The 25236-nt window shown below is 39.9% G+C and overlaps 1 protein-coding gene across 1 annotated transcript in view; it reads right to left on the bottom strand.

Moving 5' to 3' along the window:
- Positions 1-6325: 6325 nt before the first annotated feature.
- The window catches only part of APOO (apolipoprotein O), a 60849-nt gene continuing 41938 nt past the window's right edge, over positions 6326-25236 (bottom strand). The window contains exons 6-9 of the mRNA XM_027609671.2: positions 23399-23490; positions 19786-19863; positions 10071-10136; positions 6326-6581 (exon numbers count right to left, since the gene is read on the bottom strand). Of these exons, the coding sequence (XP_027465472.2) occupies positions 10101-10136; positions 19786-19863; positions 23399-23490 (206 nt within the window). The 3' untranslated portion in view covers positions 6326-6581; positions 10071-10100. The remainder of the gene's footprint in view (positions 6582-10070; positions 10137-19785; positions 19864-23398; positions 23491-25236) is intronic.

Raw genomic sequence — 25236 nt, 5'->3', positions numbered from 1 at the left:
AGCAGGAGGCAAGTGGGGAACACGAAGCAGGGAAGACCATGGGAGCACTGTGGCCACGACCACATCTAAAGAGCCTCGGTAAGTCTAACACGACACGAAGCAGTCTGCTTTTCTTCATGGAAACAACGTGACTTTGGATCCCGGGGACCATGCCCCCATACGAATCACAGCTTCCCTCCTGAGTAATGCATTCTTGGAGAAGGAGTCAGAAACGAAATCAGAGAGATATGACCGAGAAAATGCCACAGATAAAAGTCACACCACAACTTTCTAAAACTTGGAAAAACGGACAGAAATGTATCATACTGCACTCAGGACAGGAAGGGCCCCATTGAACACATGGAAGCAAAGTTTACAAAGTAAATATGAGACTTTTAATGTTAACTTCCTTGCTTTTCTTAGAATTCTTTTAAATGTTTTTGTTACTTTTATTTGTGTCAATGTTATATGGGTGCAGGGTTTCAAGAGTCAAACAGTTCCACTAAGTGTGTTGCAAAAACCAGGGGCCCATTGTCTCCCTCTCCCCATCCTTTCCTTGCGTGCTAATGACAACTTAAAAATCCCTCTCTTCTTAAGGAAAAACAAAATTCCCTCTCTTATGGTCTTCCTGGGGTCTCAGGACAAAGTCATATGTGCATTCAGACACTCTTTAGCTGAGGGCCATTTTCTCCCAGTTTAGAAGAGATATGGAAGATAAACCACGGATGCCTGAGTGGCTCAGTCAGTTAAGCAGCTGCCTTTGGCTCTGACCCGAGGGTCATGATCTCGGAGTCTTGGGATTGAGCCCTGTGTTGGGCTTCCTGCTCAGTGGGGAGCTTGCTTCACCCTCTCCCTCTGCCTCTCCCCCGGCTTGTGCTCTCTCTCAAATAAATAAAATCCTAAAAAAAAAAAAAAAAGATAAATCAGACAGCTGATGTTTAAAAGCTAGTATTCTTCCTATAGTGAACAAAGCATTTAAAATCATGCCTCCAACCACACTCAAATTTGGAGTCACTAACAAAATCTGAGTATTGCATCATCTAAGCACTGGAAGGACTTGTTATGACTTCACTTTTGAGCGTGGGGAGCAGTGTCTGAATCCTGTAGTTTTCTCCATCTTTGCCTTTACTTTTGTGTCCACCAGATGGGCCAACGCTGAGCCGAGTGTCCCAAGGTGTACCTGAGAAGAGAGACTTTATGGACTGACTCTTGCAGCTACTGAGTCTGAAGACTATTTCACAGGTTGGGGGAGGGCAGGGAGAAGAGCCACTTCCTACGCTATTCTTCTGCCTCCCAGACTCACAGCTGAAGTGCAACAACAAAGCTTTAGAATTGATTAAGAAGACAAAGGCCCTTAAATGTGAAATACAGGTCACTTACTCAGCACTGCTAAGTGAACAAAATGTGAAACAGTGAAACACTGGCTTATGAAAACAAACTTTTGCTCCGTCCAGAAATTTCTTTGGCTATCATTTCCTAAATATAAATAAGCCTGAACTTTGGTCATGTCTAGAGTCTGACCTAATTGTACCTTTAGAACTATGTGCTAGCTAACTGTGGACCCGAAATGTGAACCTATCAAAAGGGAAACAAAACATTAGACAGGGAGGTGTACAGGGTGAAAACCAAAACCACAAGCAACTTCCTTTCAGCTGGTGGTAAATGAAACCATTATATCTTTTATCATTTTTTTCCTGTCATGGTAGGTATACTCTAATTTCCATCTCCTGTTTCACCCATTCCCCCACCCTCCCCTCTGGTAACCATCAGTTTGTTCTCTATAGTCAAGACTGTTCCCTGGTTTGTCTTTTTTCTTTGTTTGTTTCTTAAATTCCACATATGAGTGAAATCATATAGTATTTGTCTTTCACTGACTTATTTTGCTTAGCGTTAAGACTCTCTAGCTCCATCCATGTTGTTGCAAATGGCAAGATTTCATTTTTATGGCTGAATAATATTCCATTTTATGTGTATATACACATAAAATACACACACACACGTGTGTGTGTGTGTATATATATATATATATCACTTCTTTATCCATTTATCAATTGATGGGACACTTCTGCTGCTTCCATAGTTGGGCTATTGTAAATAATGCTGCTCTAAACATAGGGGTGTATGTATCCCTCTGAATTAGTGTTTTTGCATTTTTGAGGTAAATACCCAGGAGTGCAATTACTGGATCATGGGTAGTTCTATTTTAATTTTTTTGAGGAACCTCCATACTGTTTTCCACAGGGGCTGCACCAGTTTGCATTGGTGCATGAGGTTTCTTTTTTCTCCACATCCTTGCCAACACTTGTTGTTTCTTGTGTTTTTGATTTTAGCCATTCTGACAGGTGTGAACTGAAATCTCATTGTGGTTTTGATTTGCATTCCCCTGATAATGAGTGACGATGAACTTCTCTTTATGTGTCTATTGGCCATCCGGACGCCTTCTTTGGAAAAATGTCTGTTTGTGTCTTCCATCCATTTTTTAACTGAATTATTTGTTTTTTGGGTGTTGAGCTGTATCAGTTCTTTATATATTTTGGACACTAACCCTTTACCAAATATGTCATTTGCAAATATCTTCTCCCATTCTGTAGGTTGCCTTTTAGTTTTGTTGACTGTTTCCTTCGCTGTGCAGACGCTTTTTATTTTGATGGAGTGCCAGTAGTTTATTTCTGCTTTTATTTCCCTTGCCTTAAGAAACATATCTAGAAAAATGTTGCTCTAGCCCGTGTATGAGAAACTACTGCCTGTGCTCTCCTGAAGGATTTTTATGGGTTCAGGTCTCACATTTAGGTCTTCAATCCATTTTGAGTTTATTTTTGTGTGTGGTGAAAGAACGTGGTCCAGTTTCCTTCTTTTGCATGTAGCTGTCCAGTTTTCCCAGCACCATTTGTTGAAGAGACTTTTTCCCACTGTATATTCATTCCTCCTTTGTTGAAGATTAATTGGTCATATAATTGTGGGTTTATTTCTGGGTTTTCTGTTCTATTCCATTTATCTATGTACCTATTTTTATGCCAGTACCATACTGTTTTAATGACTACCCCTTTGTAACATAACTTGAAACCTGGAATTATAATACCTCCACAGTTTTTTTCCAAGATTGCTTTGGCTATTTGAGGTCTTTTGTGGTTCCATACAAATTTTAGGATTGTTTGTTCTAGTTCTGTGAAAAATGGCTGTTGGTATTTTGATAGGGATTGCATTAAATGTGTGGACTGCTTTGGGTAGTACAGACAACTCAATTCTTCCAACCCATGAGCATGGAATGTCTTTCCATTTCTTTATGTCATCTTGGATTTCTTTCATCAGTATTTTATAGTTTTCACCTGTTTGATCAGTTTATTCCTAGATATTTTATTGGTTTTGGTACAACTATAAATGGGATTTTCTTAATTTTACCTTCTGCTTCTTCATTTTTAGGGTAGAGGAAGGCCACAGGTTTCTGTACATTGATTCTGTATCCTGAGACTTAACTGATTCATTTATCTAGTAGTTTTTTGGTGGAGTCTTAAAGGTTTTCTATATATAGCATCATGTCATCTGCAAAGAGAGTTTTACTTCTTCCTTACCAGTTTAGATTCCTTTTATTTCAAATATTTACCTTTAATTAAAATTAAGCCTTGGATGAGAAATTTAGTCCCACAAATATATTGCTGGTCCCTCTGACAGAAGTTTTTGCATTAGATTGGGTGGGTGCATTAAATTAAAAAGTGAAAACATTGACACTCATGGTACACCATTCAGCTTATATAATAAACATGAATACTGCTGGTCACAATGAAAAGTGTTTCTCTACATATCAAACCTTTCCCAGAAAATGAGTGCAAAGTACGTTCATTAATATAGAACAATGAGGAGAACATAATCTCTGTCTCTTTTTCACTGAATTCAAGGATTCTGATCTTTAAATGAATAAAAATCAGTAATACTCACTACAGGACCTAATTTTTTTTTAAAGATTTTATTTATTTATTTGACAGAGACACAGTGATAGAGGGAACACAAGCAGGGGGAGTGGGAGAGGGAGAAGCAGGCTTCCCGCCGAGCAGGGAGCCCAATGCAGGGCTCGATCCCAGGACCCTGCGATCATGACCTAAGCAGAAGGCAGACGCTTTACAACTGAGCCACCCAGGCGCCCCTACATGGCCTAATTTTAACTGTCATTGGCTGGCTATTTAACCAAACAAGTCACATTATTTCATCTGTATACGAGAACAGAAGCATTTTACCTTATTTTGAATCTCCTTTAGGCCACTTGAATCCAATGTCATTGATCCTTTGGGGAAATACTTTGCAATACAGGGGCCACCTGTCGGCTGGGATCCAGCAGTACATTTACCATAAAAGCTGCTAACCCAGTAGCCCAGGTACCTGCGACTGTACCGCCAAGATGGGCGGTCCCTCAGCTCATCTTGGTTCTTCTATCTACTACTATTGTTTTGATTTTGTCCCAAGCGGCAACACAGGTGATAAGATTGATGAAGGCATTCTTTAGCATCTCTGGTCCCTTTTTCCCCACTGAAACAACTGCTTTACAATCTTCATTTGTGATAAAGCAATCTTTCTTAGGACTCCAATTACCACATTATCACAGAACAGACCACACCACATTTGTCTCTTCAGAGCACCTTAAATCACTCTGTACGGAAGAGAACATTCCCTCCAAAGTCTCTAGAGTTATTCAAATAGAATTGTGCTGATTAAGTTACAGATAATCTGAACTGAGAGTCTCAGTTTTATCATAAGGGGAACTGGTCATAAAAACACAGAATAAAAAGTGTAAACATAAGTAGAAAGTACTACCTCAGGACACAGAAAAACAGAGTACAAACATACTGAGGCCAGGAATAAGCCAAGAAAGGAAAGATATAAACTAGCACTGTGAAAAGTATAAAGAGCTGGAGAAATGCAAGACCTTATAATACGCAAATTTTTTATTCCCTACAGTTCAGGGTTCATGGAAGGCAAGCAAAAAGTGATAAATGTAAAAGGCAGGCAGCACTGGATACAAATCACCAAAGAAAAGAATCATAGTATAAAGAGCAACTGAGTTAGCCTGGTTGGAAAGTGATGACCTTGCTGTCCTAGATACAGGCCACATACTACTCCAAGCCGGCTCTGTGACCCCCACCCCACCAATCCCCTTGGAGAATTTAAGAGGTTTTAAGGCAATGTTTCAATACCAACTAAACGGTTAAAAATGGGAAGTAATATCAGTTACAGTTAGGAGGCACTCAAATACCTTTTGATTAATGACCTCAAGAGCCATTTCTTCATCTTCTCTAGATCAAGCAATCTCAGGAACGAGGAAACTTGTGGAGTTTCTACTTTCTGGGGGTGATAAAGGAAGCAAAGCCAATGGGAAAAGCCTGAAATAATAATAGTATATTTATGAGATATTAAATTTAGGGCACAGCTTTAATGTAATTGGATGACTAGTACAGTAACACGAAAGTATTTTGGCAAAAAAGGAAATAGACTTCTGGGTCACTACGGGGATTATTCTAGGGACAAATTTGCTTCAGCTCATTAGACCGGTGATAATGCTGGCAACATTCTCGGCCATTTTGGCTTTATCAAATGTACTGAAACGTTAACATGAGCACGTTCCATTTGTGCCGTGCTATCTTCTCAAATGCCATCAGATGTGGAAGGTCAACAAAACGGAATTAAATTGACACTACAAGAATACAAAGACGACTTTTAATTTCCAATCTGACTGCAATTTGGAAATTCTCAATTCCCTTTCACACGCTGTTCCCCTGCCATCCTCCCTCGCTGGCTGATGTCAAAAGGGGCTCCTGCTGTTCCCATCAGCACTGCAAATACAAAGTTCAATAAGCTGTGCATTCAGGGGCCACAAAAGTGAATACAAGGCTGACACACACAGAACCAACACACGTGACCACATACCATTCCTCCACCAGCCGAGGATAGACTGCTTCATTATGCATCTTTCACTGGCCTTCAAGAAGGGGAAGATCTGTGGAAGCTGGGAGGCAACGGAACACAACAAGGGGTCACGGTTAACTGTTCTCTTCTGTATGTCTTCTAATCACTGTCAGGCCAGCTACTACTTACAAGGTACGTTCTTGGGCTGGCCGGTGAAGCCTCATCTCTCAGCTCTAGAGCCACTCTGCTTGACTCGACTCTCGTGGGGCTTGCACTGTGCAGACTTCCAGCTGGTACTGCCCTGAGGGGGGTTACCGGTTTCAACACACACACACACGTACACTCAGAGAGACATACCACACATACAACCCATACAACCATGCACACCGCACACATGGGCACCAGATACGCTTAAACTGTCACTCAGCAATATTAAAAAAAAAGCAGAACAACGTTTCTTTTAATTTGGAATTTTAATTATGTACATAAATAGCAACTTAAGAATGAGGAGTTCTAAGGCTAGACATTATCTCTAGGTGAAAGGATTTCCGATTAGTCCACTTGCAGTATGGCATCACCCAAGATAACAAAGAAGCCTAGTATAGTTTGTCCTGAAGAAAGCCAATTTACTATATTCAGTACTGGCTTCTCTGCCATTTTTCTGTAGAAATACTGGTTTACTGCATGGAGTTTCCAATGTTTACCTATAACTAAAAGAAAAAGAAAACCATAAGTAAACTGCCATGGAGAAAAAGAGAAACTCTAAAACTTTGCTTTTTGAAAATTCATTAAGGTTAAACTGAGAAACCCTATCAAATATTTACATTACTATTATGACCATAAGGATCATCATGCACCAGAAAAAAACTGTAATTATTTCTGTTTTACAGACACTTAAACTACAAAGCAGAAAGGTTTTGTGTTTCGTCCAAACTACATTCAGATTCTCACCTGGCTGTGTACCTGAGCATAATTAAACGGATGGATGGATGAATAAATAAAAAATAAATGCTTAAACAGCACAGCAAACACCACATCTCTCCCCATCTGAAAAACCAAACAACTACATTTCCATCCACCTGCTGAAGGAGAGTGTGATTATATCACCGTCGGGTCTAACATATACCTTTCCTCATATCACCCCACTATTCTTTTCTGGAATGGAACACACATCATCCAAAGACACACCAAAGACAAATGGATTCTTCTCCAGATTGCTTTCTTCCCAATATGTAATGAATCTACTTAGCAATTAGAGGGTTATAAGTATTTGAGAGATATATTTTTAGATACAAATATATCTTTTAATATAAAACCAAACTTCTTAAGTTAAAGATGTAAACCTCTAGCTTACTTTTCCCATTTCAGTTTATTAATCTGTCTTGGACTTCTCTAAGAATTCAATACATTTACTGCATTGTTAAAACTGCAAACTGGAAATGACCTATTTTGATAAGGATTCAATAGGCCATGGTAGTCCATACTAGGAAATTATTAAGCAGCTAAGAGGAGGAATGAGACAGATCTCTAAGTACTAAGAGAAAAAGATGCACATAATATATTAAGTGAAAAAAGGCAAGTTATTTCATTCGTTCAACACAGCTAAACACAGCACTGTCTATGAAGTATTCTTACCGAAACTGAACCTCAATATGATGGAGCCTTCAGATCTATCTATCATTTTATGGGAAATGGAGAAAAGAGAGGAACCAAGAGATCAACAGAATGACACTAAATGGATGCACTCAGCCACAGCCAGAATGTGGGATCTTCTAAAGGATAAATAGGCCTGTTTTTCAAAAAATGAATGGCAAGGGAAAAATGAAGAAGGGACTATTACAGTTTAAAAGGGACTTCAGGGACCTATCAGTCAAATGTAATGGGCAGATCCTGTTTGGTTCCTGATTCAAATAAACCAATGCAAAAAGACAATCAGGGAAATCTGCATACTACCTAAATATGAAATGATATTAAGCAATTAGTGTTAATTTCTTTAGGTGTAATAATAAAATTGATATGTTCCCTCATGGAGGTTTCAGTGTACTTGCAAAACAATTCAAGGAATATGAGCTCATTCTGTCAAAACACCAAAAGAAGGTATGCACACATTTACACACAGAGAAAAATGTCTGGAATGGTAATGTCAAACTATTAACAGAAATTAACCATGGAAAAGGAATAGAGAACCAGATAAACTAAAAATACTTATCTAAAAAAATTTCTTTTTAAAAAGATTTTATTTATTATTTATTTGAGAGAGAGCACGAGTGGTGGGAGGGGCAGAGGGAGAGGGAGAAGCAGACTCCTCGCTGAGCAGGGAGCCCGATGCGGGGCCTGATTGGATCCCAGGACCCTGAGATCATCACAACCTGAGCCAAAGTCAGCTGATTAACCAACTGAGCTACCCAGGCACCCATAAAAAAATTTCTTTACAACAAATATGTATCACTTTTATAATTGAAAACTCCATCTCCAATAGAGAAGTAAAAAAGTAAAGAATGAAATCAAGGTTGTATATACAGTAAGCTGAACTCTGGCCCAGAGTATTTTGGAAAGATGAAATAGATATTTACGTTGTTTCCCTGTATTCCAAGTCTCATTGTCCCTGCAGAGAAACATAATATATTCAATGTCAAGTTTCTGGAGGACATATGTGGCTTCCTGGCTGCTCACGTTCTAGTCTCTCTTCCAATAGCAGATCCATCCAGTACACATCTGGCCCGGCTCTCCAGAGATGCTGATTCTGGGGTGGGGCTTAGGCCTCTGTCTTTTAACAAGCTCCTGTGGTAATTTGTTTGTATAATAAAATTTGAGAAGTACCACTGGGGGTTACCATATGAAGGGCTGAGATGTGAAAGAGGATCTGGGTTTGTTTTCTGTGACCGCTAAGGCAAGATCAGAACCATTGCATAGGAGTTACAAAAAGACATATTTTTGCTTAGTATAAGAAACAGCTTCCTAAAAATCAGAACCATCCAAAGATGGCTGCCCTATGGGGTAAGGTGCCTATCAGTGAGGAGGAAAAGTGAGAACACACAGAGCTACAGGGTATTTATGCTTGAGGCTGGCTGGGGGGCCAGAGGACCCCTCTCAAATTCTAAGACTATATGACTCTCTGCATCTCTAAAAATATGGAGACAGCTTGAGAAAGAAAAACCTCACACTGAGGGCTTTCATGGATTGTAAATAGCAGCTATGATTTACAATAAGTGTAGCAGTGATTTAAAAAAAAGACTATAAAAGAAAATTCATATTCACTGCAGAATATTTTAAAATATAGAAAGTTATATAGAAGAAAAACTATAAAAACATCCATAATTAAGATACATACTTAAATTTTTTGTTGTATTTCCTGGTCTTTATCATCTCTAAAAATGTACCATACTACCTTTATTTTTCATTTAACAAGTTTCCATGCAATTAAATATTACTGAAACATAATAACATTCCTCTTCATGGATATACCAGAATTAAGCCACTTTTTGTAGCTAAATATTTAATTGTTTCCAAACTCGTTATAATCTTATCAGGAAATCACAAGTGCTATTATATAATTTTTCATATATATACAAACGAACATTAATATAACTACTGTTTTATACTTAGCTGGTATTCATGAGTAAATATTGAACAAATGAATGAAGACAGTGAATTGAGTATAAGAGCAGAAGAAATCACACTGATTTTCTGACTTCATCTGGTATCCTAAATTTCTCTAGCCTCAGGTTACTCATCTTTAAAGAAAGAATAATTACACCTATGAATTCCCTATGGTACTTATAATAATATTTCTATATAATCTTGAGCTTCTCTACAACCATCACTCATTCAACAAATGTTTATTTAATGACTATCAGATGAATACAAGGGTGCCTACTATAGTAAAGTCTTATTTGAAAAAAAACACAAACCTAAGAAATAATGGCACTTTTCAACTGTTTGAAATAGTTTTGTAGACAAATCCCAACTGCCAAGTTCTAGCTTGCCTAAAAAACCCAGGTACTTCTCAGGAATGAACACAATTAAACAAGTGAAGGCACTCAAGTCCACAAATTAAAGATGGAATGAAACATCATACCGGCCCTTATGTATCTACATGAAGCTGAAACTGCTATAATTAATTAAGTTAATTAAGGACAAGTCATTTCAGCTGGTGCTAACAAGGCTAAAAATGATTACAGAATTCTCTTGTTCTTTACCTGATTAAAATGGGCAGAGCATGGAGCATTCTATTTATTTCCAGGTGAATTCTTCACATTTCCTGGCTTATAAAACAAAAATAAAGAATATTAATACAGTTTAAAAAGAAATAGTGAAACTTCTAAAGAAAGACTGGAATGTCTCAGCGTGCCCATCTTCAGTATTTGGCTGAATACAACATTAAATATTCTTATAATGCAACCTGACCCATTTCTCAGTTAACTGAAGGAATTACGAGGGCCCCCTGAGGGCCCTGCTGTAGACAGTGACTTTGGCACAGAGAAGAGCAGGAACTAAAGCTCCATTAATCCTTACCACAGAGATTCAGCCAAACAGCTGATTCTATAAAAAAATCCAAGAGTGAAAAGATTTCTTTACTACTTTATGCTGCTGCCATTGCTAAAGAATTAAAAAAAAATAAAAATAAAGAATAAAGCTGTTCTTCTCTGTGTATCATCCACCATAGGGGCCAAATCACAAAACATGTTTACTGTGAAAGAGGTTATAATTGGACCACACCCATTCTGCCTGGCCACCATCTGGGAACGTATAATTAGGTCATTTCATCTACCAGAAGTGATGTAGGAAAGTTTCTAGTAGGAAAAGTTCATGAGCTAAATGTTTAAGGCTTTACTTTCCTTCCTGTATGTTTTCAATACTGTAATTCTGAAAACATGTTAATAAGAATTGATGTCCATCAAGGGGGTGAACTCTCATGAGATGGCAACCCGAAAACAGTAGGCTGTAGGTGAGCGGGCAATGGGCTGGGATTCCGTGGTCTAGACTTGGTGCAGGTTCCCCTGGCGGCCTTCTCCAAGAGTTATCCATGGGTGAAGGAGGGGGGAAAGTGAGAAAGCAGGAACACATACTAACCCTGTAATTTCAGAGCATGGTTTCTAGGCAACTCCAGGCTTACTGGAGTGGCTGAAAACTGGTCTGTAAGCATGGTGATCATACATCCTGGCGTGCCCAAGTTATACTGGTTTATACCCACTGTCCCAGCATAATTAACAGCACCTCCTTTCACTCTCAAGCATATCCTGACTTGGATGATAAATTATATGGTTACCCTATCTCCAGACCACATCCACTTGATGATGAAGTTCTGGGGAACGAGGCCCTATGTATTGCTTGGTGGATCATCATATAACACCCATGTCTACTTGTTGCTCTGAACAGAGCTCTACGGGACTCAGTACCGTGTGCCTTACTGTACTCCTTGAGAGCCACAATCACACACACACACACACACACACACACACACACACACACACACACGCTTGGTGGATCATCATGTAACACCCATGTCTACTTGTTGCTCTGAACAGAGCTCTATGGGACTCAGTACCGTGTGCCTTACTGTATTCCTTGAGAGCCACAATCACACACACACACACACACACCCAGAGGCCTTCTTGCTGTTGCTGTTGCTTTTCCAACCTGCCAAGCTCTTTCCTAGGATTAGAACTTGCAAAATGTATCCCTTGACCTAAGACTGGTCAATCCCACTTTCTGCCTGACTAAATGCTATTCATCCTCTAGATCAAGGCTTTCCCGTCACGTGTCCTTTGATTTAGATGAGAACCTTCTGTTCACATTCACAGCACCCATGTCCTTCCCGATTTGTATAATTCTTCCATTCATTTACTAATATGTAAGCCAAATCATTTACTAATACATAAGCTTCGTGAGGGCACAATATCCCTAGGGACCTCCTAGCACATGGTATTTAAACATTTGTTGAAGAAACAATGAAATGTTTATTCAGAACCTAGAGATCTGATGAGGGTAAAAAAAAAAAAGTTTGGGTATGTAATTAATGAAGAACAAAAGAGATTTTAAAAAAAGAGATTTCATTTATGAAGATAAGTGAGATAACCATGTCTGACAATTGGGTCTATCATAAAAACCATATAGTTCTCTACCTAGTTAAATATATTTTAGGTGTGAATTACCTTAATGTAATGTTTGCCAAGTACTTCTACTGATATTCTTATATATTTTACTATCTATACTCACCAGCATTTCAATCTCAAAAATATAAGATGCTAAATTCATAAGCTTTTTTATCTTTTGGACATTCAGAAAATGAGCACATAAAATATTCTTCTGGTTGAGGAAAACAACTCTGTTGCTAGGAAATTTTTCTTGTTTGGTTACGTATCAGTTATAGTATAACAAAACATGACAGTCAAATACCTCGCTAAGGAAATATTGAACCCATCCACCCTATTACAAATCAGATTTCTCTTGGCAGAAACTGCCATGATCTCAGAAAAAAAAACATTCTCTGACTTCAAAATATTGTGATTTAGTACAAGCCAGAAATTAACTTTTTTTTGCATTTTTCAGACAGTTGTATTTGAAATATTTTATAACTGATTCTCCTTATAATTTAATTTTGATACCTATCAGGTTTCATTGCTTTTTTTTAAGATTTATTTATTTAGGGGTGTCTGGGTGGGGTGCCCGCTCTCAGATTTATTTATTTATTTTAGAGAGACAGTGTGTGTGAGCAGGGGGAGGGGCAGAGAGAGAGGAAGAGAATCTCAAGCAGACTCCCTGCTGAGCATGGAGCCTGACACAGGGCTCGATCCCAGGACCCTGAGACCATGACCTGAGCCGAAATCAAGAGTCAGGAGCTCAACCAACTGAATCACCCAGGTGCCCTGGTTTCATTGTTTTTTAAAGTAATTAATACATTTTATTTAACCCAACATATCTAAAATACTATTATTTCAACATACGATCAGTATAACAATAATGACAGTTTACCTTCTTTTTATTTGTACCGTGTCTTCTAAGTTTGCGTGAATTTACACTTACAGCACACGCCTCAATTCAGACTAGCTATATTTCAAGTACCCAATAGCTGGCTGCCACATTGGACTATACAGGGTTAGAGGAATAAGCTAAATAGCACTGTGATGGTTAGTTTTATGTGTCAACTTGGCTAGGCTATAGAAGAAAATTTATTTTCTTACCACAGCCATGAACATGAATGATAATTTCTATTAGCAAAATCAAAACACTGTTTTAGTCCAAACATTTACTTCCAATTAGTACGCATTACCATGTGAAGAGGCATTTCCAGACAAACCTCTGAGGTATACTAGCCCAGTGAAATGTCTGAGCCCCTCACCAGTTGATTATTTTGATCAATTACTTAACTTCCCCAAATGCAGTTTCCTCGTTTGTAAAATGGGAATAATAGAACCTGCCGCAGACTCCGTGAACAAAGAGTTTAGCACCCAAGACCAAGCTCACAGCAAGCACTCAATAAACATTATTTATCCTAGGTAGAAGATCATGTACCTTTTTGATGGAGAAATAAAAGGTAAGGATAAATGACCTGTTAAAGACCCCAATGACATCCCAGTTCACTGGATATGGTAAGCAGAATCAGGCCTCCCCCAAAAATGTCTGCATCCTAATGGTGGAAACTGTGACTATGTTACTTTACATGGCAAAGGTGAATTTCCGCAGCATGGAGGGAGGTTCAGGCTGCTTATCAGCTGACTTTCCAACAGGGAGATTATTTTGCATTATTACATGGGTTCCGATAGTCAAAGAGGGAGGCTAAAGACAGGGTCAGAGAAATGGGACATGAAAAGGACTCAACTTGCAGTGGCTGGCTTTGAAGATGGAGGAAGAGGGCCATGAGCCAAGGAAAGCTGCAGCCTCTAGAAGCTAGGAACAGCCCTCAGCTGGCAGCCAGCAAAACAGACCTTGACCCTACAACCACAAGGAACTGAAATGAATTCTGTCAAACCCGCCCCCCCGAATGAGGGGGGAAATGGATTCTCCCCTGGAGCCGCCAAAAAGGAGTGCAGCCCTGCTGACACCTTGATTTAGCACCAGACTTCTGACCTACGGGGTCTAAAATAATATAAATTTGTATTACTTTCAGCCAGTAAATTTGTGGTCATTTGTTATGGCAGGATAGGAAACTAAAACACCGGCGGGAGGACTCTTGACTAATGGATATAAGCCCTACAGTTCCATTTCCCATCAGGAGAGGTTATCTTCTCAAGCAGAAGCAAAAGTATGCAGTGTCACATGACATCTGTCATGGCTGTCATGTGCTAAAGAGTCTGGCCATTTTATGTTTCTTACATGGATAAACTCATTTCGTCCTCAAAGCAGCCCCATGAGGTCCTACTCTCATTTCCCAGAGTGCAGGAACAATTTCCCCAGGTTTCAAGGCTTATAAGAGGTGGAGGTGGAGGCGGGGTGGGGTGGAGTGAGGCAGAGCCTGGAGCACCTACCCCAGAGTCCACTCTCCTGGCCACCAGGCTATGCTGCATTCTGCTTGGTCCACCTTTTCTGATACAAAAGCTTTATGCCTTTCAAAAAAGGAGATGCTCCCCCTGCCCAGAATTTTTAACTTTTTATTTTGTTAAGTGATGATGTTAAAAAAAAAAAAAAAGAAAGAAAGAAAAATCATTGCCTAGCACCTTTAGGTTTTAAACAGCTGACACTAGAAAAGGCACCAATTCAGAACAAATTTAGCTTTATGGAAAACCCACCACACCGTCCTTATTTTTATTTTTATTTTATTGTGTTAAGAACACTTAACATGAGACTGACTCTCCAAATTTTTAAATGTACAATACAGTACTGTTGACTTATAGGCACAATGCTGTACAGGAGATCTCTAGAACATATTCATCTTGCGTGACTGAGACTTTACACCCCTTGAACAGTAACCCCCAATCCCCTTCCCCTTCCCCACCCCCAGCCCCTGGCAACCACCATTCTACTCTCTGCTGCCCTGAGTTTGACTATTTCGGATACTTCATGTAAGTTGAATCATGAAGTATTTCTCCGTCTGTGACAGAAATATCAGAAAGGACCATTGTGAAACCACGTAACTTACTGAGAGCTAAACTTGAGAGTGTTTAGCAAGCTGAGGAATTTGGAATGGAGGAAGAGAAAGCACGGCATATTTACTCAGGGTGGTGCCTGCCGCTTCCCTTTCATTTTCCTGCTGAGCCAGCAAGGCCTGAACACAACTATTAAAAGCCCAGCTTTAGAAGTTCTGCTCAGTTTTCACGTTAGTAACAGGTTTATATTTCTTCATGGATTTTCCTGCCCTTTAAAGAATTATTAAGGCTTTACTTTTTAGTTATTGTTGGCCTTTAGCAGTCATTCTACAATTCTTTCATAGTAACTTGTTACATTTTTTTAAAACCTACTGAAAACTAAACGTGCCATTTACGGAGACACACTGCTGTGTTTGGCTAATTATAGGACAACTCCAAAAGAGCCATCTGTGACCCTGGGGCTCCACGCCCACAACTGGCATCCATCTCGGATACTCAGACGTTGGGCTGATACTTGCAAAAGGGTTTCAGATCAGCAATGGACAATCAGGAAATAGTTTCAGGCTTTTATTAAGCTCCTAGATTCAGAGTGAAAACCATAATGGAAAAAAAAAATCAATAAAACCAACTACAATAAGAACTTCTGATCGTCAAAAGACACCCAAACTGAAAAGACAAGCCTCGGACTGGGAGAAGACATCTGCCAACACGTGACCAACAATATTAGCATCTAAGAAAAAAAATAAAGAACCTTTATAAATCATTAAGAAAGGAACACATTACTCATACAAAGAAATGGCCAAAAGACATGAGTAGGCGGTTCAAAAAGAAACCAATAAACATGTGAAAATGCTCAACCTCATTAGTGATCAAGGAAATGTACATTAAAACTACAATGAGAAATTCTGAGACCACTGTGACATGCCAGATAGTGAGGAAACCATCAGACTACTTGGGTCACGTGAAAAGGACTCAAAGCCAACTTCTACTAGCCAAAGTAAGACGATCATAAAATGTTCAAATCCAAGTATGTATAAATCTACAAATTCATAACTAACTGGTGACCTTCTGAGGATGAGAGGGAACCGATCCATTATTTTGAAAACTGGATACATAAGAGAAAAAATAAAGCATTTATCCTGTCTTTCCTCTAACTGGGTAACTAAACAGTAGATGAGGGGAAGTGGTTCCTTATTAAAGTATTCCAGCTAATATGTGAAAAATGACATGACAGAGGTAGAATAAAACCATTTTCTAACCCCCAATGAATCAATGGGTCTAGGCACTGGGCATCAATACCTGCTAACACCAAAAGAGCAAAGTAAAAACCAGACTTAGGTGCCTATGCAGACCTACAGCCTTGCCAAAAGGATCAAACACAAACCTCATCAATCAGTCATCTGAATCCAGCTGCCAATCTGCAGTAAATGCAGAGAAGAGAGGAACATGGTCAACTGCATCTTAAGTGTGCCATCAGCAAAGCCCAAACCACTGGAAACTCTCGAGGACCAATATGCCAGTTTCTTTTAACAGATACGTTGTAAGGAAAATAAAAAGATGGAAGGGGAACCTGTAGATTAAAAGTGACTTAAAAAAGGGGGGGGGGAGACTTAAAAGGCATATAAAGTCAGAAATAATAAGAGGCAAAACTAAAGTGACAGCGATAAAACCATAAAGAGAAGTAAGAAAGTTATTACTATAAAAGTCAGGGTAGTAGGTAATTTTGGATGGAGGGAGAGAGCTATAATTGGAGTGAGCTACATGGAGGGGGTTCTGGGAAAGGCTGGCAAAGCTCTGGTTTTGGTCCTTAGAAGATGGTCACAGGGGAGTTTGCCTTATACTAATTCACTAAGCTAAAACAATAAATTAAAAAGTTGTTGAAGGAATGCACATTATTGGGGCAGTTGGGGAAACCTGAATATGGACTGCATATGAGGTAATGTTTACGTAAACAAGGAAATTTTTCTGCAGAGCAGAAAAATGCCACAGACTTATTTAGGGTCTTTGAGAGTAATACAACTCCGTGGCAAATAATATAATTGAGAACTGAGCCATCATTCATACCACTGGAAATTTCAGGGCCCTGTTTTATTTTTATTTATTATTTTCTTAAATTTTATTTTATTATGTTATGTTAGTCACCATACATTACATCATTAGTTTTTGATGTGGTGTTCCATGATTCATTGTTTTCCATATAACACCCAGTGCTCCACGCAGTACGTGCCCTCCTTAATAACCATCACCAGGCCAACCCATCCCCCCACCCCCCCCCTCTAAAACCCTCAGATTGTTTCCCAGAGTCCATAGTCTCTCATGGTTCGTCTCCCCCTCCGATTCCCCCCGCTTCATTTTCCCCTTCCTTCTCCTAATGTCCTCCGTGTTATTCCTTATGTTCCACAAATAAGTGAAACCATATGATAATTGACTTTCTCTGCTTGACTTATTTCACTTAGCATAATCTCCTCCAGTTCCATCCATGTGGATGTAAAAGTTGGGTATTCGTCCTTTCTGATGGCTGAGTAATATTCCATTGTATATATGGACCACATCTTCTTTATCCATTCATCTGTTGAAGGGCATCTCGGCTCTTTCCACAGGTTGGCTATTGCGGACATTGCTGCTATGAACATTGGGGTGCATATGGCCCTTCTTTTCACTACATCTGTGTCTTTGCAGTAAATACTCAGGGCCCCGTTTTAAACACGATGTCCACAAATTCCTTTTGACTGTTTAGAACCACAAGCATGTACCTTTGTTAGATCACTACAGTGATAACTATGGACAACCATGAATTAGATTGCATCTAATTGAAACTGCTAATTTCAAGTCTGACTTGAAAACCGATTTCCAAATAAGCTAAGAAACAAAATCTCAATCAAGTGTCCCCCAGGTCCCTTCAAAGACACAGTTCCTGGGCCCCAAAGGATTCCTGTTCCAGGGTAACCTATATCTTTGCTCTCATTCATAAAACAAAATAAAAACCACTGAAACCCACAAAATCCAACAAGAAGGGGGAAGAGCAATAAAAAACAATGGCATTTCACCATCAGTTAATTCCTGAAATCTAAGAGTATATCAAAATTTGATTAGAGCCATCTGTTGTTCTTCATTTAAAACTTGTGCTAAATGTTTAAGTAGTCAACATCAACTTTATTACCTTCTAGTGAGAACACACAACCTTCAGGAAGAGATTATGCTTTCAAGGTAAACAAATGAAAGAACATTACATTCTCAATGACTCTGAAGAGGACAAAGGCACAGAAGACTAGAGAAAAAAATACAGGCCAACCATGAGCTAATTAGACATCTTTACTCTCTCACTCCCCAAAGACTCGCATATAAATGTGAGTAGCTTTAATATCTAACGTTTTCAAATTACCATAAAATGCTGGCCTGTTTAACCTGCCTTCCAACCACAGTCCCGCTGCTTCTGCCCTGGGCTGAATTCTCAGAGCAGAGAAAGCTATTTCCAAGCTAGAGGCTCTGGGCAGGAGGGGGTAGGGGGAATCCCCTCCTTGGCTTTCATGCGCAGTGGGTCTGAGGTGCCCACGGAAACCACGGTGAGCACTCAGAGGCTCCCAGGAGACACCCGCCCAACTGGCTTTGGGGTACGTGTGTCTCTGCCACCACCACAGTAAGCACTCGGAACTGAGCATGAGTTTCCTTTTCCACGTTTCTTTCTAGGGCTCTGTAGAGCTTTCCTGACATTCTATTTCCTTTCCCATATAAAACTCGGTGTGGACTTAAGGAATTCTTTAAACAGGAAAGCAAGCTTCCAAAGAAAATGTCAGAGGAATGGAAACAAAACTACGGGTGTTTATTTTTTAAAGGGGATTGCCAAAGGGCACTTGATATTAACACAGAACTTCCTACTCAAAGCTAGCTTAACCAGGCTCCAGAGAGACTAATTCCTTTAGCTATCACTAATACAAAAATGAGTCTTGAGATTTCACTGGAAGACTATTTATGTAAATAATGAGGAGCGCTCATAATTGATTCTACAATATTACATCCAAATTCTGGATTTCAATTTTGACACAGTTCTTTATATTTTTAAAGAGTATTTTGATTTGAGATGACAGAAGTCAAAATGAACTTCCTTCAATCTATAACGTAGAAGGTATGTTAATATAAGAACCCTGATTCTTCCTTATCGAGCAGTGCCTCCAAGGGCTTGGAGGAGACACGATGCCTTGTTCTATAGTCATTCTTCCTTATCAGAGGAAAGAATGTTCCAGCAAACAGGGGCAACATTCAATCAGCTATGGGGCTGCAAGAAGAGATGAAAGATGACACCTTCTTAAAATTACACAACCTCCTCCCTCTGCTGCTTATCCACCAGTCAGCAGAGAAAGTATGGTTTGTAGCTGGTGGCTGATCCCCAACACACCACCGCTCATGCCCTTAAGTGGGCCAAGAAGGCTAGGGGATGAAGAGATACGGTCTTGCTAAAAGGAGGGAGCCCATAGTAAGTGAAATAGCAAGAGGAGGAGCCTTGGTTAGTTGTTTTTTGTTTTTGTTTTTGTTTTTGTTTTGCCTGGGAACACAGTATGTTCTCTATGAATCCAGTTTTGATAAAACTTTCAGAAAATACACTACACTTTGAGCACATTATAAATACAACAGAGAGGAAATGATGATCTAAGACTGCAGTGGAATGCATTTTATGGTCACCACTTATTCAGCCCTGCCGATAAAAACCAAATGCACAGAGGTTCTATTGCTCCTCCAATAAAGGCCACCAAGAGAGAATCTGAGCTAGAGGCATAATGAAAACAAAGAGAAAAAACAGGATCAGGCAACAGTGTTATCAGGAGTCTTATAAAACCCTAGAGAAACCATATATTTAAACCAAAAGAAAGATAATGAAAAAGATCTTTCTCACCTTTTGAAAGTTCTTCCATAAATCTTCTACGACTATGTATCCTCGTAAACCCCAGTCATATAATTTCTCCCCACTGACCTTGAAACAAAATATAAAAGATCCATTGCTATTCCATACATGACTGGTAAGAATGAGAATATTCCACTTTCCTTTTTCCTGTTTCCAAAAGAACTGTTTTTAAGCATACGACAGCTCCAGAAGCCTTGGGGCATACACATTAAGGCTGTGCAACATAAGCAAATAAAAAGATAGCGAGAATCATAGCATAAGCAGAAAACAGTTTGGTCGTGCAGTTACTGTTTAAAATAATTTGCCATAAATTACAGGTTAACAAGGAAAAAATGAAGGAGGTCAACTGCTGATACTGAAATTCCTGAAAACGAGACAGAGAAAGAAGGCTTCTGCCTATCACATCTAACACGTCATAGCCAACGAAAGCACATGCCCAGCTGAAAATCACTCACTCACTTTAGGGGCCTGGGTAAAAAATTAGGTGAACCTAATGAAGATGGTCTTAGTTTTCCCAGGTCCCCCAAAACATAAAGTCTTCACATTTCTATAGCGATTTTGCCTCTTGATCCAAGATCCTTTCTACAACACCCTGAGAGGTAGGGCCCAGGGTCAGAGAATACTTTGGGGCCAAGCCACTCACTCCTTCGTATGATACTGTAATAGCATTACACGGTGACAGATGGTAGCTACACCTCTGGTGAGCACAGCATAATGTATAAACTTGTCAAATCACTATGTTGTACACCTGAAACTAATGTAATACTGTGTGGCAACTATACTCAAATAAAAAAATTTTTTTTTAAATGCCCTGGTCCACCTTTCTCTATTTGACTTTAACTGTTGGAATTTTTTACATTTTAGGTACTGAGTATTGATTTTTCTTAAAAAAAAAAAAAAATGCTTCCAGTAATTTGCATTCATTGGTCCTCCATGTGACAAACTATGTTGATTACTCTTCTACATGGAATTTCCACTGCAAGTTTCTGAAAGCAGTTATTGTTGTCTAATTTTTATAATTTCTGTATCTATAGCATTTTAGTTTACAAAACACTTTCACACGAATTATTTCTATTCTAAATAACAACCCTGTACAGTAAGTAGGCAAAGATTATACGGAAATATTCAGGGGCCAAGTGACTAATCCAACTAAGGTCACAGTGCTAGTAAATCCGGTGGTCACTGTAACATGCTGGTTTCTTACAAGTTATTTTCTTCCAGTTGCTCTAACTGTTCTTAAAATATATGATTCTCAAACCCACTGGTAGACATATTGAGCATTTACCACATATATGACATTATTCTTGGTGCTTTACATTTCTGAGGGGAAAATAACACTTGCCATCACTTTAAGCATTTTCTTACAGTACTTCTCTCCAAACACTACTGAACAAAAAACAATGTGAGCAATTAAGTGGCTGGTCCAAGGTCAGGGTATTCATAAAAAAAATTAAAACTGCTGAAATAGGAACTAAATGACACTAAAACAGTAACAGAAAATCCCTTTCAATCACTGATGTCTCTTTTGATTTATTATAGCAAAATATACATACAATTTACCATTTCATCCATTTTTAGGTGTACTATTCAGTGGCATTAAGTACATTCACAGTGTTATGAAACCATCACCATTATCCATGTCCAGAACTTTCTCATCATCCCAAACAGATCGCTAATGTTTTATATCTAGTGAAAATAAGTTAATTGTTTTGTTCTGGCTTATTCTAAGTACAAAATAAAAGACAAAACTCCTTCCCACTGACTTGAAAAATAAATTAGAATACAACTCATATTTGTGTCCTACGATCTTGGCTGTGAAAACAAAAGATCTTTTGCAACATATGCTGTGGCGTATAAATAAAAAAGACCTCTACTCAGGGGGCAGCCACATATGCTTCTCAACCAGCAGCCAAGCCCACTCTCTACACCCTATCCATTTACTGTTGAAACCACAACACACTGAGATGATGTATGACTATGTTTATGATCCGGGGCAGGCAGACGTGATTCACTGTTCCTGAGCTGGGGCTGAAGCAGGCAGAGGAACATTAACTCTCTGCCTCCGGGACTGCTATAAACAATGTCAAGCCCATGCTCTAAAGATCCTACTGGCATCTGCTACCAAAGCCACCAATTTCTCACAGCTGGAGCCACTGGCCTCCCACCCACCTACAAGTGCAGTGCAGTCCAGGAATCCAGACTCAATCCTGTCATGCGAGCCCTCCAGGGAGCTCAGTGTCAGATCCGTCTGGCTCAGGGCCCTGAGGGCCCAACTGCTGCTCTTCTGGGACCAAGTCTCAGCGTGACAGAGTACCTCCAGGAACCGGGCGGGTCCCTGTCTCCAGATGCTGTCCAGGACTTCAAAACCTCGAGCTTGTCTTGTTCTTGCCAGTTTTCCAAGGCACTCTATGTCTAGAGTTCCACTAAGTCTAGACACCAGTGCCCTGAGGAAGTCTAGTCTCTGTCAGTGGTTCTCAAACATCAGGGACATTCAAATCCCCTGGAGGGCTTGCTAAAACACAGATTGCTGGCCCTCATCCTCAGAATGTCTGAGGCAGTCAGTCTGGGTTGGGGCCTGAGAATGTGCATTTCTAACAAGCCAGGGGATCCTGATGTTGCTGGTCTCGGGACCACACTTTGCAAACAGCTGGTCTAGCTGTTAGGGACTGAATTGTGTCCCTCGAAAATCACATGTTGAAGTCCTAACCCACAGCGTGACTGTATTTGGAGATAGGGCCTTTACAGTAGTAGTAGTAATTGAGGTTAAATGAGGTAATAAGAATAGGGCTCTAATCCAATATGACTGGTGTCATTTTAAGTCGACGACGAGACACCAGGAATGTCCACACGCAGTGAAACGGTGGCCATCTGCCAGCCAAAGAGAGAGGCCCTAGGAGAAACCAACCCTACCAACACCGTGATCTTGGACTTCCAGCCTCCAGAACAACGCGAAAATAAATCTTTGTTGTTCAAGCCACTCAGTCTGTGGTATTTTGTTACGGAACCCTGAGCAGGCTAAAACATAGCTCTACCCATCTTGCCTGCCAACTCTGTTCTCTGACTTGACCGGATGCCCTCAAGCTGAGGTATGAAGGGAAAGAAAGGAGCGGCCAACTGAGAGCCCTAAGACGGGGATTCCCAGCGGAGGGGACTGCACTCCTTGAAGCCCCCAGCAAGCACAGTGAGGCTGACACCAGGCCCAGGGAGAAGGTGCAGAGGGGCAGAGCACAGGCCTATGCCTGCAACTCCAAGGAGGACAGGATGTGACCAGATACACCCAAATGGAGAATGACCCATAACTAGCAGCTTTGGAGTTGAAGTCTCTAGACTTCCATGTAAATATGCCCCCAAAAAAGGTATCTTAATTTTTTTGACTAACATTCAAATTAGTGTGCATTCTCTGAATACTGACATGATTGGAAGGAGGGCCAGAACTGAGGCACATGGTGGAGAAAAACATTTAAATGTGTGGTAGTTCATCTAGGTGTGGAAACAAATTTTAGTCTGGCGCAATAAAAGCTGCAAAATAAAAAATATTAAGCAGTAAACCCAGACACACATAAGCGAGAATAAGGGACACCCCAGCTTACTGGGTCTAACTTACCTGGACAAATACGATGGCTTGTTGTGGATAATAAAGAGAGGCAGCAAGTCCCATGAATCCAGGTGGATACACCAGCTTCTTTATTTTTGAACCTATTAAATAAAAGGTTGTAGATGCCAACAGATGATTCATGACCCTTACCATCTCAGTTTGCCCTGGACACCTAACACTGAATAAGACTACTTTTCTTTGATCCTAGATTAACAGAGAATGTGCCTAATAATGTCATATGCACCAAAAAGAACCACCACATCTTCACAGCTTTGGTGAGATGTAATTCACACAACTCACCCATTTAAAGTATACATTCATCATGATGTATTCACAGAGGTATACAACCATCACTACAATCAGTTCTAGAATATTTTCATCACCCCAAAAAGAAATGCCATATCCATCCCTATTCCCCCATTACCCCCCATCCCTAAGGGACCACTAATGTACTTTCTGTCTCTACAGAGTTGCCTACTCTGAACATTTCACATAAATGCAGTTATATAATATGTGGCCCTTTGTGACCGGCTTCTTTCATCAGCACAATGTTTTCAAGAGAACCACCACTTCTAAGGGAGTAAATAAAGAATGTTCTGAAAAGAAGCCCACGGCACTTTGGTTTCTAAGGTTTCTGTTCTTTTGTAGTAAACTAGCTTTCTATTTAAGGACTCAGCACAAGCACTGCTCTCCTCTCCTTTCTAATACTCCATGAAAATTAACAGTAAAGGAATATAATACAGGTAATAAACCCACAATGAAGAGGAAATGTGGGGAGGGGCCATCGGGAGATAAGATGTGTCATCCAATTTACAGAAAATGGCGAGTGGACAGAAGCAAGAGGACACACAGCTATGAAGTCTGGAGGAGAAGGGAGCAGCAGGGTCCCCGGCAGCCCAGAGATGGCAGCGACTGTGGACGATGGAGAGGGCAGCCAAGGACCAAGATGGGGGGAGGCGGGGAGACCCGGGGACTATGGACGGACGCAAATATAAGTCCTGTGCAGAGTCTAGGTGGTTCTCTCCTTCCTCCATGCCATCGTGGTGTAAAACTGCCCATGGCCAGGCAGTCTATCCAGCCAAACTTTTACAAAGGTGGAGAAGTATCTTTAAAGAGGGGCTCCTGGGTGGCTCAGTCAGTTAAGCATCGGACTCTTGATCTCAGCTCACGTCTTGATCTCAGGGTGAGTTCACGCCCTGCATTGGGCTCCATGCTGGGTATAGAGCCTACTTTAAAAAAAAAAAGGGGGGGGTAATCTCTAAAGAAATGCCATAAATTTTCTGCTGAGAACCAAGATAGCTGGTGTGTGTACATGTGAGCATTAGTACCCAAGAACAGAGTTTTCCTCGCACAGGCCCCAGGTGTGGGCACCCTGCGTATAAAGTCAGTTCCCTTTCAGCTCACCCTGAGGTAAAACCTGCTGGCCAGTAAGCCCCATCTATGCACAAAAAAAATTCTTATTAGCATTTCAATTGCCGTGCTCTTAAACATGACTATATAACCAAGGATCACTAGTCATTTGAGGAAAGCCTGCAGCATAAAAGAGAAGATCAAGACAAGCCAGAAAGGAAAAAAAAAATGACCCCACAGGAAACAAAATAACTTAAAAACAAAACTATACCTGTTATTAAGTATAATCGAATAAATTTAAGAAGCTACTACATTGAAATAAAAAAAGGGTTCTATGAAAAAGGAACAATCAAAGAACAAGAAAGAGTGACTTGGAAATGGCAAAACTAAAAAAAAAATCAAATCAAAAGGAAAAAAATAAAATGATCAAAAAAATAAAAGAGACATATAGGGTCCCTTGAACAGCTTCATTGCTGAGAGTAAATTTTCAAATAAAT

Source organism: Zalophus californianus, chromosome X (assembly GCF_009762305.2).
Source record: "Zalophus californianus isolate mZalCal1 chromosome X, mZalCal1.pri.v2, whole genome shotgun sequence".
Taxonomy (NCBI): domain Eukaryota; kingdom Metazoa; phylum Chordata; class Mammalia; order Carnivora; family Otariidae; genus Zalophus; species Zalophus californianus.
Note: the sequence above shows the minus strand (reverse complement) of the source record. Positions and strands in the feature narration are given on the sequence as shown.